This window comes from Nasonia vitripennis, chromosome 4, assembly GCF_009193385.2.
Source record: "Nasonia vitripennis strain AsymCx chromosome 4, Nvit_psr_1.1, whole genome shotgun sequence".
NCBI lineage: Eukaryota > Metazoa > Arthropoda > Insecta > Hymenoptera > Pteromalidae > Nasonia > Nasonia vitripennis.
Window position 1 is genome coordinate 22,894,217 of NC_045760.1, and position 17,248 is coordinate 22,911,464.

At 31.9% G+C, this 17,248-nt stretch overlaps 1 protein-coding gene across 1 annotated transcript; it reads right to left on the minus strand.

The window, feature by feature from the left end:
* Positions 1 to 9,200: 9,200 nt before the first annotated feature.
* LOC116417167 lies at positions 9,201 to 13,948 on the minus strand. Its single transcript, XM_031928801.2, has 2 exons — positions 13,342 to 13,948; positions 9,201 to 10,912 (listed from the first exon to the last, which is right to left on the minus strand). Exon 2 carries the CDS (start codon positions 10,882 to 10,884, stop codon positions 9,442 to 9,444), a length of 1,443 nt encoding a protein of 480 aa, XP_031784661.1. The 5' UTR covers positions 10,885 to 10,912; positions 13,342 to 13,948; the 3' UTR covers positions 9,201 to 9,441.
* Between the last annotated feature and the right edge of the window lie 3,300 nt (positions 13,949 to 17,248).

Here is a 17,248-nt window from a genome sequence, read left to right on the forward strand (position 1 = left end):
ATGTTACAAATTAATTATTTTTTGTAGTTAATTGAATATGATGTATAATGTTGCTTATATTTAAAATATATTTAACATATACATCATGATTCTTATCTTTGAGTTTACTTGGTAATACATTTTTTTACGAAATTTTAAAATCTTTTGAATAGTTAAAGTTATATCAGTAGGAATTTCATCTAAATTGAAAAATATTGAAGCTACATCCATTTCATTGTCAAATATTTCATAAAATTCTATTTGAGAATTTATCTCTTTTAATTTATTATTTTCGTCATCTCTTACTAAATCATTCAAGTAAAGTTCATAATTTACTTGTTCGATTAAGTGTTGATCTATTTGATTATTCAATGCAATTAAATAATCTCTGTGTTCAACATTCTCTACACGAATTAATGAATTTTGAACTGGATCCCATTCCATTGTTAATAATCTGCTAAAAAATATAATAATAAATAAATAAATATTTGAACTTAAAAATTAGTATTTTTTTTAAACCAAATTATTAAAATTTGTTGGCGAGATTTGAAAGAAAGATAATTAATTGTGATTACTGTATCGTAATATAAAACAAAGTAACGGAGGTCTTAAAAAATAATAATCGATAAAAAATAGTTTTTTTTTAATTTCCATGAAATATTTTTAAAACATATTTATAATAATAACTCATAGGATTAAAAAAAAAATAATGCAATAAATTTGTTTTAAATTGCATCTTTGAAAATCTCACTCCACACAATATTATCTATTTTTGAAGAGTCTTCTAATTCATTTTGAATAAATATTTTATTAGGATTTTTACATCTAGATAAAGCTACATATAATTGACCATGAGAAAATAATGGTCGTCTAAGAAAAATTCCTAAGGAATCAAAACTTTGTCCTTGAGATTTATTTATTGTTATTGCAAAAGCTAATATAATTGGAAATTGTTTTCTATAAAGAGTAAATGGAAATGAAGAATTTTCTCCAGTATTTAAGGTGATTCTAATTTGCTTGAGAAAATACTAAAAACTATTTACTTGATTGTTTTTTGGAGTTTCGAAGTTATACATATTTGGTTTTATAGCGTGATACTTGATATAAATATTCAATAAATACAATACTTTATTCAATTTATTTAGCAGATCAAATATTAAAAATACTAAGGATATGATATAGGAAAATGTTTGGTAGTTTGAGGTTGTTGTAAATAAACATTAATGAAAATGAATATAGCTACATATACACTCTAAAGTCTAAAGAGTAAAAACAGGCGCTAGGAAGAATAAATGTTTCAATTTATTCTTTGGAAAAGTATAAATCATTACTGTTATACTTTTGACTAGGGCAAAAAGAATAAAAGGTACAGTTTATTCTTTTGTAAAGAATAAAACGTAAAGTTTAATCTTTATAAAGAATAAATCTCGCATTTTAATCTTTTGTAAAGAATAAATCTCGCAATTTAATCTTTCATAAAGAATAAATGATTACTCCGTCATTTTAAAAGAATAAATGTTGCAATTTATTCTTTTGCAAAGAATATTTAATCTTTTCCACAAAATGAAATTTTGGTCCGCCATTTTAAAAGTATAAATCGCACGATTTGTTCTTTCGTAAAGAATAAATCTAGCCTTTTACTCTTTTGTAAAATATAAAATTTGCTATAAATATTTATTAATTATTTTTTATTAAATAATCACCTATATTGTTATTTACTCAAGAAAAAAAAAATAAATTTATCATATAAAAGAATATGATATTTTATCATTTTTGTATTCTTTAAATTCATTTTATTGTAATATTATTTATCAATATTAAATAAATTAATATAATTTAAATTAAAATTTCCAATATTTATGTTACAATATAGTATTTCTACAATATTATTAAATTTTATAACACAAAATAATTTATCAAAACTATACTCAAGACTTGACTTTTAACTTAAAATTGGGTGGTTGTGTGTGCACACAAACACACACACATACACAGACACACACCTTTGGCCTCCGGCCGGAAGTAATCGCAGCGGGGCATAAGTACTTTCGTCCCGCTGCTCCGAAAGGCTTGAAAAACTTGATTTTCGCTCAACTTTTTCGTAGGCGAAAAGCGCGTTTTCGATGCACGTGTTATGAAAAGTTCATTGGTGGTGTGTCCAACTTAATTAACTCAAGTAATCAAGTCAGAAATCCAAAAAACTTCAGTATGATTTTATGACGTCATTAAATGACGTTAAATGACGTCATTACATAACGGCATTTGAAGCTACAAATTGGATCATTTTATAACGTCATTTTATGGCGTCATTATTTTCAACAGGTTGTACTTCTAAATACTTATACTCTTAAATACTTCAAAATTGATGAAATGGTTGCCTATATAGGTGCTATCATCCGGATGGTAGTACGGAAAATGGGGGCTAATGTCCAAGAAATTAATAATTTTTAATAATTTTACTAAACAAACAATAATTAAAAAACAATATTTCATCAATTTTGAAGTATTTATGTATATAAGTATTTAGAAGTATAACCTGTTGAAAATAATGACGTCATTTGAAATGGCGTCATAAAAGGTTCCAATCTGTAGCTTCAAATGACGTCATCTAATGACATCAGTCAATGACGTCATTATTTTCAACAGGGCAGTAATAAAAGATCTCGGCGTATTGCTTAACTTTAAACTATTCTATGAAAAATATATTGAGTAAAGCATTTAAAACTGTTGGATTCGTTTCAAGGTCTTGCAGAGACTATAATTACATATCGACAATTCTAACTCTTTTTCGTACTTTAGTTATACCTAATTTTACTTATAGCTGTCAGATTTGGCGTCCTTAGAAAAAGTACCTTTATCATTATATTATGGAGTTGGTTTAACGTAAGTTCTTGAGATTTGCTACGAGAAAAGCAAATATTAGTTTCAGCAGATTTGATAATGAATTCTCGTCTCTAATGAAAAATTTTGAGATTAATTAGATTATCAATATCGATTAACTATATCTTTGTTTAAAATGATTAATTATTATTTATGCTTATTAGAGGGTTGGTTAATACTAACTATATTTCTATCTTACCTAGAACTGTTAATTATAATCTTAGGATTCAACGTGATTATATTGAGGATACTTCTGATCGTAATATAATTTTCTATTCTACCAAACTTAGGCTTCCTCGTCTATGGGAATATTATTTCTGCTGTCGTCAAAGATTAAGATTTTCGATATTCAGGATTAAATGTGAAGAATTGTTCTCCACTTAAATATAGTTATTTTTGCATCAATCGAATTGAATCTTGTACTCGAATGTTAAATATATATTTAATAATTAGACTGTAAGATACAATTTATAACTCTGATATGCGCGTGATAGCGCTTCATTGTTTATTTTGTAAATATGCAAAGGGTACTTGTCCTATATGCCAATAAATAAATAAATAAATATAATAGTGTTCTAACTAATTTTGAGATAAAACTTGATAACATAGTCTTAAAAAGAACGGGCAACTGTAAATATCTAGGAATCATTTTCGAATATAACATGAAATGGGATAAACATATAAATTACCTCTATAGCAAGACATTAAGACTAATATATTATGCATTTTTTAGCGTGGCTCGAATTTTGTCCATTTTCTCCCACTGTGCGCCGTATGTCTACCTACATTTGGACTAAAATATTAAATTATAACACTCAAAAAGAAAGCATAGATAAAATCACTAATATTGCAACGCAGATTATTAATAAATCAAGCGTATAAGATGAAGTCAACAACACTAACTGGATTACAGCAAATGAGGAGACAGACACATCAAACAAGACGCCATATGTTGCGACTATAGAATCAAGAAGCAAAGCATAAAAATATAACATTTGCACTTCGTCAAAAAAATAACAGATACAACTAAGGAAAAACAAAATAACAGTATAAAATAAACCTATAGAAACAGATTTTGATGATATAGATGAAATGGCTGAAAATGATAACATCAAGACGGCTTCAAGAGAAGCAAGTAAAGCACCATGAAAACCGATTCTACAAAAAAAAAAACAACTACCGCATGGCATATGGTGATCTAAACTACTTAGGTTCTAACAAAGCTTATCTATACTTTGATAGAGGTGTAAAAGGTAAGCAGACTTTTATCAACTCAATGTACCCTCTAAAATAACAACCACAGCATAAGGACCTAATAGTTCTTGAGGACATAGTCTTCACCTCATCTTGCAAATGTGATTTAGCATATCAACATAGACAGTAGATGTTTCCACATTACAGAGAATGCATCTACCGAAACCTTTACTACAGCGAGGCAAATTTTAATTAGATATATTGGTAAACGAGAGAATTGAGATTGCAATAAATGGTTACAAAACTTGGTCTAGTAGCACCCTGCTACCAAGACCAAAGGTACATTGTAACCTAACAAATTCAGTATTAATATAGTTATAATGTAGGCAAATTATTTTATTAAATAAGCGTTTTAATTTAGAATTCAAAATTTATTATTATAGTTGAAATAAGAATATCTATTCAGGCTGTCACACAATTGATCTGTCACTTTGTTATTTTATTTTATTTTATACTATTAAAAATTTTTTTTTAGTATTAAGTTAGATTTTAAGTTTTGTACCGGACCTACGAACAGGTAACTCCGTTTACCTCTGTGGGTAATTGCGTGGATTGTTATTGTTATTATAACTTTTATTTAATTATATTTTCTGGTAGTAAATAAATAAATAAATAAAAATAAATAAATATGTGCATCTAAGCGCGCTCTACGCGCGCTACATTTAAAGGTTTGACTTTTTTCAATTTAGCGTCATTAAAAAAATCAATCACGGTAAGTTTTTAGATATTAGCTACAGAGCCGCTTTTAAACCATCACATTTCTCGAGTTATCAGAATTAACGGCTATTTTCGGCTTCAATTTTCCGGTATCACTTTTATAGAGAAGAAAATTTAGGAGGCTTTGAAACTTTTCTTGAATCTTTCAACAGATTAATAGCAAACGACGTTTTTAAAATCAGATGCCGCTGCATATGGCGGCAGGCGACGCTTTCCCTTTGAAAATAACCGAAGCGCATCACTGAGGCGAGCGAAAAGCGTCATCAGAGGTCTCGGTCTTCACCAAGCTTTCACGACGAAAGCAACACGAAAAATATTGTACCCAAGAAACCTGCTTTATTTACCTTCATGCAACTGTATACATTTTCCGTATTCTGTACTGAGAAAAATGTATGAATAAAAACTCTACTTTACAGAAATTCCAGTTCTATTATAGGAAATACTTTTAAAAAAGAATTGTAACTTGTAATAAATCTCGAAATTCACTTGCATGCACAAGTACTTACTGTACATACTCACATGTACGATAAATAAAATAGCGATGGCTAACCATGTAAGTACTCAATTGAGAGAAAAAATCTGATGGCTGCGTAGAAAATACTGCTTCGCTTAAAACCGCCTAAAACTGTTTCCTGAAATACATGAAAAATATGGAGCAAACTTTGAAGTTTGTAATGATTACCATTCATCATCAAATATTACAAGTTTTCCAAGATTTCATAAAGTTAAACTTCATGCACATATGAAAAATGCTTGACGATTTTCTTCATGCAACAGTCGGATGAACGCAGACCTCATTGTTGCAGTAATTTGGTTTATACAAGACGAATTAACAATAATAAAGTTTCTAGAGGGTATTGCCATATTATAAAGCAATACTACTTTGGTATGTACTATGTGACGTCATTTTGACGTTTTTCCCAACCTTTTGGAAAAGTTAGCTTTTTTAAGGTAAAGCTATACTAAAGCGCTTGTTAATTAGCTCAACAATAAAGCTCACCCTGACACTTCGATTTAAGTTACTCAGCCAAAACTTTAAGTAAGATTTTGTGTGGCATTTTCAGACTGAATCTACAAGGCAAGACACGATAACTGCTTAGGCAATGGCGCAGGACTGCTCGAATTCTGGATTATGCGAAACACGTACTTAACCTCGAAAGAGATATGCATAGCATACAATCTTATGTAATTTTTTTTTTCATGTTTTTCTATTTTATTAAGACGGCAACATGAAAAGATGCATTTTAAACAATGTGTCAGTAAGTATTGGTAGCGCAAAACATGTTTTTTGTTGCTTTGAAGTGTTGATTTGCATAATTATTAGTTAATTTTATTGATGCTTACGCTTCTTTAATCGCAATCTTAAGGCATTGCTTTAGTTAAAAACCTGACTAAAATGTCACTGGGCAAAACTGCTTAACGAACTGGCCAGTCTGTTTCAAACTGGGCATGAACTGGCTACAAACTGATGATCATTTCTACCAAATCATATCTATTTATTTTAATAATAAACGATGCATAGTAGATACTATATTTTTAGGAAAATATTAAATACATTCATATATAGTTCAATAAACAATTCAAATAGCTATTAAATGGAAATTTCTAAAATTGAAAATGTGTAATTTTAGATGATGATCAAAGCACTTTAAGGAATCTCTCTTTGAGATATAATTGTTCACTAAATTATAACAATATCTGTAAATAAAATCTCTGCGCCAAAAATACGCGTGAAATAATATTTCTATCTATTTAAAAAAAATAACAGAAGAAATGTCGATATTCACAGTGAACATCGTTATAAATAGAATATATAATATAAGACAAAGTTTGAATACTGATAATTTATACTTTTGTTAATTGTAGCTCAGGGATTTTTTATTATTATCCCGGAATAATATTAATGAAGCAATTTCGAACTTCATATCATATGTTGCGGTAATCGCCAAATATATCAATGCCACTGATAATTCGAGGATTTTACCCCACGTCAACAATCTGATAGCTCACAATTGTTTCTCGGTTCACAAGTAGCTTTTTGCGCTTGTTGACTAAAATATATAATTATTACGTACGAAATTAACACATTAAATATCACAATATAAACATTCAACTTACCTTAGTTTTTTTTTAACTATTGAAAACAAAATATTTGATGTGCGACCATTTTTAAAATTTGACTATAACATGCTGTTTAATTTCTGCTTTCTCTATAACAAATACGTTTTTAGGATTGAAAAATACAAGACAATGCCTTATCATTTATCGTATTTAAGCCTATTTTTATGAGGAAGAAAATAAGAAGCATTAATGACGAGCTTGATCAAAATAGTCAAAAACACTGTAAATCTGAAAGAATAATTTTTCACTCTTTAGAGTCATTTTTCACTCTTTCAGATTTCGAAAGCATAATCATAATTAAGAATTATCTTGAGTTTATTTTTTTATCTTTAAAACTTGTTCCCTTAGGAAAATTTAATAACATAAACTATATGTATTTTTAAGTTTATTAGTATTAATGTTTATGTATGCCATCTCTATGTACAGGCAACTGTGTTTGCCTCTATAGGATGACTTTCAAAGGCATATGTATATGGTATTTAATAAATAAATATATACGTCTTTATTTTTTCCTTAATTATACTATATTGTAATATTAGCTAAATTCAAAATAGTCACCGTGGTTTTTATGTAGCTGATTATGTTTATCAACTTTAGAGTTGCGATGCTGTTCAGCTCGCTTTTACGCTAAAGAAATAAGTAAGCAACATGAGCTATTGTATGCGCTTTTTGTATTTTTTAAGTGCCAGCAAATTAGCCAATCTTCTAGAATTTAGGATCAAACGTGAAAATATATCACCTGAATATATATATATATGGATCACTTGATTGAGCACGTGTACTCTATTTTTAAAACAAAACGCGAAAAATTTGACTTTAAATACTATTTTCCTACTTAAGTTCCCCCTTCCCCGATCAACTACCTCTCCCCATGGTCTTGTCAACGTATGCGATTGAGACATATTGGAAACTTAAATGAGTTCACATAATTGAAATTGGTGCAAAAAAGGAAAAAAAATTGTATACGATACTCGTGTACTGCGTAGGTGTACCCACACTTGTTCTTTTGTCACCGTCGCTTCGCTCGAATCACTACTTTGCGCACTGATATCGTAATATACATACAACTAACATGCGTGGAATACTAACTTTATAGGCACGCATTTTCACTTTAGATTCAAATGAGAAGACCTGTTTTGGCTGGGTGTGAATACGGTAGCGCCCTCATAATTTGTCCAAACCCATATTAAATTTTAAGAACACGTGTTAAAACTACATCAGCGCCAGCCATCTCCTTTCTCCAGCTGCACCCAACGAATACATTACACGTGGTGCACAGGAAATATGTTGATAATTTTCAAAAACAAATTTCGTTGTTTTTATATATATATATATATATATATTTTTTTTTTTTTTTTGCACTATTAAGGAATTTGTCCGCTTTTGAAATTAATTTTGTAAAGCTACAGTATTCTTACAAACTTGAAAATTTTGTTTGTGATCTCAAAAAAATTTTTTTAAAGAAACATGGTGTTCAGAAATTTTAGGAGTATCTATTTCGTAATACAAATTCTATAACAACTTTAATCATCTATAAAATCACATTCTATTTAGATTACTAACTATTCAAACAAATATATTATGAAAATAAATCTGAATATATGTTAAGTTTGCACAGAATTTTTATTTTAAAATTGAATTTGAAAATTAAAAAAATTTGAAATACTAAATTATTTATACTTAAATATTTTCTATTTCACCAAAATACAGCATAAGATTAATTTTTGTGCAATAAGTTTGATTTTAAATTGCCTTACAATAAATAAGTGAATGGTCAAAATGAAATGGGTATATAGTGGTAGTGAAAGTGAGTGTAAAAAACATTTAGTATCACACGGTTTAAATTATATTCAAAACGCCGTCACCAATGCCTAAATCGTATCTCAGGTGCGAGACTTGCATTAGTAACAACAGATGATTCTTGTTTGCTACATTATCATTAATATGTTTATCTTTTTTTACACATGATGATTTGATTTTTAAGAAAAGATTAACAAAGGCAACAATTTTGCAAAATTTAAATGCAGGCAATTTAAAATAACTTGTTTATGACAACTTCATGATTTTTGAAAAATGTAACAGAAATGCAATATATAACATTTACATCGAACAAAACTCAATTATTTCGTTTTCAAAACTAGCATTTTGCAAAATTTAAAAATAATTTATTTTTAATAGTTTATATAAAAAGTTAATTTTACGATTTGGACGCAATACTTCACATCTTATAAATACTTAACGTATTATCGTACTTTTTTGCTTTGAGCTATATTATTGTTATGTAAAAAAAGCCTTCAGTGCTATACAAAAATAGTTCGCATTCATCAGTCGTTTATTACAATATAACTTTATTGTTTATTACACGGTTGGACGCATAAAAGAATCTCCAATTCAGATGATTTTTTCACTTAACTATTCGTACTAATTATTAAAATAATAATATAACAGCCTAAGGTGGAACGTAAAACGCATGGAAACAAATGGATCTCGTTAGAAATTAATCAGTCTTAGTGGTAGCGCAAACTGACTGAGCTTAATAGAAGGTGTTTGGTAATTTTTGTTTTCTTTTTGTATTTTATGAGCTTCCAAATTTTCGGAGCCATCCGTTCGTAAATTCAATTCGTTTTCCGTTTTTCTCTTTTTTGAGACACTTAGATTGTTTTCAAGCAAATCGTTGGTTAACAATCTTTTTTCTGATAAAGCCTTTTTGTCTTTCACGCCGGAAACATCGTTTGTAAAGTTATCTTTGTTTTCAACATGGAAGACATAACTATTCTCTGGATCTGTTAAATTTTGATTACCTAACCTTTCTTCAATAATAACACAATCATCTTCTAGGTCGCAACCTTCATCATCAATTGTAATAATTTCGTAATCTTGTGTTGGTGTGAGAATCTTTTGTTCATAATAAGTATTAGATTCATTACTTGTATTATACACATCTAACTCGTGTGTACTTCTGGATTTCCGTAGAATTTCTTGGATATCATCATCAATATCGTTTGAATCAACTAGATCATCATCGACAATTGGTACGACAGCATCATCTTCACAATTCTTCTCTTCACTAAATTCATCCTCGCTGAAAAAGTCTGAACCTTCGATTTCACGATAAGCTTTTTGTCGCAGCTCAAGTTCCACAAGTGCTGCCGCCATTTTTCGAAGTCGCACCGCATTACAATCGGACTGATTAGTATCATATGATTTTTCATCTCGTTTCGCGTCGGATGCCGGGACATGAGCCACACCCGCACTATTAATTTTACTATTACGTAACATGTCCTTGATCTCGTTACAATTCTTGCAATCTTCGTGATAATGTTTCCCACTGATTTTGTCTTCTTTTGAACAGCCTTTCCTTAAGTATTTCTTTTTGCAATAAACTTTTGAAATAACTTCACCTCCAATTTTGAGAGTAACTTTTGTGACGGCATCTTTACTTCTTCTTCTGTGTCCATGTTTTTTGTTACCCTTAGCTTTTTCTGTATAGTTCATAGTATTGTTGTTGTTACATTCGGTGCAATTTTCTTTCATATTTTCTTTTTCATTCGACTCTTTCGCGCTGTCGTCACCACTAGCATAACCGTTATCTGTCAAACCGGCCAAACGGTTATGTAAATTTTTGTGGTGCTCCACATCTGCTTGATTGTTTAATGATTCTCCACAGATATTGCACTTCACAACACTTATCACAACTGAACATTGTTTTAGAGGCAAACTATTTCTAGGTAAGACAACTTCCCAGTTATTAACTTTTGAAAATGATTCTTCAGAATTTACCGTGCAGTACAAGTTTAATGACTTCATAAAATCCAATTTAGTATTAACTTTAGAAATGTCCAGTTTCATAGCCAGTTTATTAAAGATTCTTGGCGAATGTCTATTTTTTTCTAATAAAAAGCAACCTGTGCTTAATGCAAGATCCGGGGCCATCTTGTGCAAGTTTTTTTCATCTGTCAACCTGAAAAAATAAATTTAAATTTGCATAAGCTTTGTAGATTATATAAAAATAGAAATATGTATTAATAGTATATTGTGTACCAAGGGCGTAAAGTGGGCTTTTTTAGGCCGAGTGTGGATTTTGCAGTATGAGTCAAGGCGAGTTAGCCCGAGCCGAAGGCGAGGGCGTTTACGAGCCGCAGACGAGTACTGCAAAATCCACGAGGCCAAAAAGCCCACTTAGACCTTGGTGCACAGCATATTTTATGTAACGCGCGGACGTATTTTCGCCTTTTTTTCGTACGTGTTAAGAGGGACTGATGTGACTATTTTTTGACACGGCAACCGTGCTCTTGTCTTGTTCAAACATTATATAAAATAAATAAATAATGCAAATTTATCAAATTATATTTGAACAGTTTGTCAAAAATAATTAAATTAAATAGATTTTTAAGTTACTTTTTATTTAATAGAAAATATGCATGATAGTATACATTTGAACTCTTATGAATCAATACTTTGAAAAAGTATTTGATAAATTGAAAAATTAATTTTATTTTTAATCATTAAATTTTCGTGCATAACAATCTTGACGAATTCTCGGTTGGCTAATAAAATTAATTCTGAAGATAAATACCGTCGACGTCTTTTTGCCGATGCAGTGCAGAAATAGTTGAGCAAAAAAATTATTGTTCATTTTCGTTTTAAGTTTTCAAGTGCCCTTTTTCGGCAGAGGGCGTTCAGAAACAATTAAAAATAATGTTGTTGGAATAATTTTTAATTTCATATGCCTATATAATAATAATTGTTATCAATAATAATTATCATAAATAATACATCAGTTCCAATGCCTATCGATGCAGCACCTTAATTAGATATATGACGCATTATCATATTTCTACCGCACACAAGTTCACTCTATACACTTTTCATTAAAAAATTTGAAGTATCGCAAAAAATACACAAAAAAATAATTTTAAAAAATCGAGAAGTATGGTTTAATAGTTACTACCTACATTGCACATAAACTAAAGTGTAGCTAATTAGTAAGTATTGATTGGAAACAATAACATAAGAATATTGAGTAGCAAGTAAAAAAAATGATGAGTGCATCGAAGTATGGTACAATAAAGGCTACAATATTTTTTATCGTATTATATTATATTATAAAGCATGTACATACAGGACTTGCGCATGCGTGCAAGCTTCTTCCGTGTTTACTGAAAAAACAATGATATTTTGACTTTCGAGTAATATCAATCGTTTTTTTTAATGCGCGAACAACCATGAAATATAATGAAGTATTAACAATTGAATAAAATTATATGATTGCAATACGTAAAATAAAAAGTATTGATTTTTACTTTAACTAGATTTTATGCCGAATGTCGTAGACCCAATTTGTAAAAATTGTATGAGCATTGAATGCGATGTGTGGGGTAGGTTCAAAGCATGATTTTTTTCAAATTTCAATCAAACAAAGAAAATATCGAATCGAATAATTTTGCGCTAAAAGTGCTTAGCCAGTTTTTAAATTTGCTGTTAATAAATAATTAGCGAAAACAGAACAAATCGCATATAGATATACCACCGTGCGAGAACAGTGCGCCGCAACGAACAATATAGCTATAATCTCGGTAAAAACAAGGACGAACTCTAATTTACTTATGATTCTCAGATAAGAAATACTCATGTAAAATCATGAATGCTCTAGATTTATAGGAAAATGAGGTTACAAAAACAAAGATTTATACATTTATGCGAAGTTGGCGCTATCATGCGTATATTCTAATGTTGATTGTACGTAGCATGAAAAACTTAATTTGCTCGGTTCTATACAAGATTTGCAATGATGTTTAATGTTTGTGTCAAAATGAAATTCAAAGAATATTTTGTTAATTCTTTTGCGCAATATACAGATGCGAAACCGGCTTTTACTTTGTCGAGTATAAGAGCTGCCGGCAAAGTGTTGAATTCAAAGAGTGACCTCCACGCACGTTCTATCTCACGACTGTTACAATGAACGATAAATTGTAATCAGTACAGGTGTAGAATATTATAGATTATTCAAAACTTTATCTTCACATTGCGAACTTAATAATTCTGATCGTTAGAACAATTTCCATGATGAAAAATTTAGTTAAATCGCTCATATGACAACTATGGCTTTAAAACCCTGCTCGTGATTCTTCTGTACGTTTGTTCAAAAGCCACAATATTTATGTTATATCGTAATAATAAGTGAAAAAAGCACACAAACGATTCGTATAAGTACATCGCGAGTCGTACACGTATCACGCTACGTAGCTATAAGCTGAAAATACGTTACGAACACGCACGACAAAGAGAGTATAATAATACCATCCACAACGCGAAAAACAGCGCGACTAGAGATAAATGCCAAGGATATTATAAAGGTCACCACGTGTATAAGTAAATATAAGTACTTACCAAATTTTTTGTTTTGAAAAAAATAGTCCACTCGTAAAAAAGTTTGGAGATATAAATCACGATCACACTTGAGGGTCCGAAGGTCACGATCGATATTTGCGCCAGGTGTCTACTTGTGCGATTTTCGACGGAAGTACAGGAAGCGCCGGCGTTCGTTGCCTAATTAATAACTGCGTGGCAGCGGCGGCAGCGACGAAAAAATATACAACAAAAGAGAGGAGCGCGCGCGCAAAACGACAAAGAAGAAGCGACAATCAACACCGAGGCGCAGAGCGACGAGCAGAGCACACCGCCGGCAGCAGCTGAACAGCAGAAGCAGCAGCCGAGCGCGATATATCGACGTCCCCTTCCCCTCCGTGTACTGGTGCGGCTGCTCGCGATAAAGTCCTCTGCGACGCGCAACAGAAAAAGCCTCCTTCCTTCTGGCGCTCGCTAGCGAGCTCTGCGACTGCTAGACGAATACACTGACTGGCCGGCGCGCTTACGCCTTACACTCGCTTTTCGAACTGGCTGGCTTCCAAGTATACGGCCCGACTCCGACTGTTCTGGTACTTCTGTTCCCTGCCCGCGCACCACTTGCGCCCGTGCCTATATATTTTCTCTCCACTTCTCCTTCTTCTGCTCCGCCCCCCTCCCTCACCCGGCGCTTTCCCTCTCTCCGATTCCTACGTCAGCGCACACGTACATACATACGTATATACATACACAACTATGAGTGCCTAGGCTGCGTCCACAATTGAGCGTATACGTTAGGGTTTACAAGGGGTTTACGTAGAACATAACGTTTTGGGCAGTACTGCCAATCCACTGTAGCAGACTGCAGTTGAAACGAAGGAACACACCTGCTCAAAATTTAACCTATAAAAATGTTTAAATTTGAATTGTATGGTAATAAATTGTAAAATTCTTTTTTCAAATAAAATTATAAAATTTTTTAAGAGAATGTATTATAATAAATTAGTTTCTGATTAAAAAAAAGGTCTACCAATAACTTGAAATTTTGCTCATGCTAAAATTTTGTCCAGCATATAGTTTATAATTAATTGAACATAGTTTTCACATTAAATTTGGTTTACAATATATTGCTTCAATCTTCAGAAAAGCCATTTTAAATTGATGTCTTGCAAATAAGTATCGATGGGCAGTTTTGTTTAATTGTTCTCTATGACTCTTTACTATTCGAAATTCTTGATGATAAAAACTTTGGGCTAAGTTGTATAAAATATGCTCTAATCTAAGCATAATCATACAATCATTGCCTATGCTATTTAACTAATTATAATAATAAAATTTTCATTTGGAAATGTGCGTTATTTTTTATTCTCCTTTCCTTTTTTTGAGACAGTCGTAGACCTTTTTTTTTAATCAGAAACTAATTTATTATAATACATTCTCTTAAAAAATTTTATAATTTTATTTGAAAAAAGAATTTTACAATGTATTACCATACAATTCAAATTTAAACATTTTTATAGGTTAAATTTTGAGCAGGTGTGTTCCTTCGTTTCAACTGCAGTCTGCTACAGTGGATTGGCAGTACTGCCCAAAACGTTATGCTCTACGTAAACCCTAACGTATACGCTCAATTGTGGACGCAGCCTTACACACACACACACATGTACACTTTTGCTGCGTCGGCCGTCGCGCCGCAACTGTAGCCAAGTTGCGCAGTGCTTGATGCGCTGATGTTTGTATAACCGCGCGGTGGAATACTGGAATACTCGGATCAGCCAATGGAATAAGTTCGGTCGTACTAGTCGTTGAGTGGGAGGAATCATTGGGGGTGAAACTATAGTTTCGGTTTAAGGAAGAATATTGACTGAGTAGCAGTTTTTTGTTTTTTCTATTGATTAATTTCTATGCTGAACAAATCAAAAGACAATGTTTCAAACCAAAGATCTATACCGTATTACATAATTCGAAATTCTTTTTTTAAATGCTTTTAAAGACACGCAGTGTATCACGTAACCAAAATAAGTTTATATCTTGACGATGCTGAGAAGTGCTTGAGAAAAGTCCATTTGATGCGCGTCTCAAAAGAGATGACGTAGCGCGGTAGCGCCCCCACATTAAGTGTATTAGCACTATAAGAACAATGTCTACTGGAGTGAACTAGGCCTAGAGCGCAACTCTTAATGAAGACTACTATATGTAAATTTGGCACGCTCGCGTCAAAACTAAGTATGAATTTCATTTCCCAGCATCAAATTTTCCAAAATTTTTCAAAATTTTGGAAAATTTGGGATTTTTCACGATGCTGGCAATAGCTAAATGTATCGGCCTTCGCGGACAGAATGCTAATGTACCGGTCTTTGTTAGAAGCGCCAATATGGTCTCGAATTTCGTAAAAGACACTGAGTCTTTTGTGTGCGTATGTAACTGAGAAGTAAGTCCCCGGCGGATCTGCTGACAATAGAGAAGACGGCACGTTCTTTATGACAAAGGGATCTTGTTTAATCTAGTAGGCAGTGGTGGACACTATTACGCAATATTGCGCAGAGCGTATGAATTAACAATATTTGCGTTTTGTTTTATTCATATTGGAAATGCATAAACTAAGTGAAACACAACTCAGAATATTTCACTCTAACTTCTAACATTCATTCTGTATTATAGTACAAAGAAAGATTGACTTTTCAACTCTAGAAGCAGTCGAAGACTGAGGCCCAGAGTGATCGCCTAACTATTGGTATTGCGCAGGAAACCTGAAACAGAAGTCCTTTCTTTTATGAGTGCATACATACTCCAGATGTTTGAGCTCTCCATTAAATCTGAGAAGATTGACGTGTCGGAGCTCGAAGCATCGTGCACCCGACCTAGTAATAAAATTATAAAACTGAGAAAGGTCTTTTATTTCCTAGCCTTCACTTTGTACATCTTTTCAAGATTTGCTTTTGAAATACAATCTAGTGTTTCCAACAGTTCAGGTCTATAAATTTAGTTGATATAAATAAAAACACAAATTATCCCTCAAAAATGTCTCAAAAGTTATATATCTATGTATAATCTTAAGAATATAATTATGTTAATTGCGTAATGCTTTCTGAATATACATATAGAGACTATAATTCTTACATCATACAATATATTATGATATACGCTCCTTCAGGCAAAAGATCTACGTACTATAGATTGTATGCGCATGCGCTTTAACACTGTTTGACTCTTATTACATACCTGCGTACGCTAGCTGATGTTGAACAGGCTATTTGAAAAAATAGAATATAACTTGATATCAGACATTTACTCCGCGTTTCCGATCTTTACCGAAGAATCTAAGACGAGTTATCTACAACAGCACGAGATCAAAAGTACATTATAAAAACCATAAATCATATATAACTATGGCAGCCACGCCACATGCTTTTGGCAGCACACGCACCGTGCCTTAAGGATGTTCTATGCCTTCAGCCGGCGGGGTGAGGAACGGGGCGTCCCCCCCGCACCGTGCGCCGGCTTCCCTCTCATCGCGCACCTCCTCGCGCAGCCTATAACAAGCTTAGCGTTTTATTTACGTTACGCTTGATTTCTTAGATTCGTGCGACAACGCAAACTGAAATTTCGCGTAGATCTTCTTAAGATTATGCCGAGTATGGTCGATAGTTTTTTATTTCATTCTTTTAACTTTGAAAGCATCGCACTCTATGTCAATCGACTATTTTTGACCGCGCTCCATAAGAGCCAGTGTATAACCTACAAACTTTGAACTTGAATATTATGGTAATCTGTTCGGTAACCAATATCGGGAAAACATGGATCGTTTCGTATATACCTACACTAAACGAATACATAATACGAAGTTTCAGTTCATTCTCTTAACTTTCGTGTAACCATAGAACATCCTTAATAGCACATTTCTGTCATTAGACAGAAACAAGCGTGGACACGCAGGACGGACCCTCCGGAG

What these genes read in the sequence shown, in the direction of transcription:
- LOC116417167 (XM_031928801.2), bottom strand. Translation starts at nt 10,884, where the DNA reads ATGGCCCCGGATCTTGCATTAAGCACAGGTTGCTTTTTATTAGAAAAA.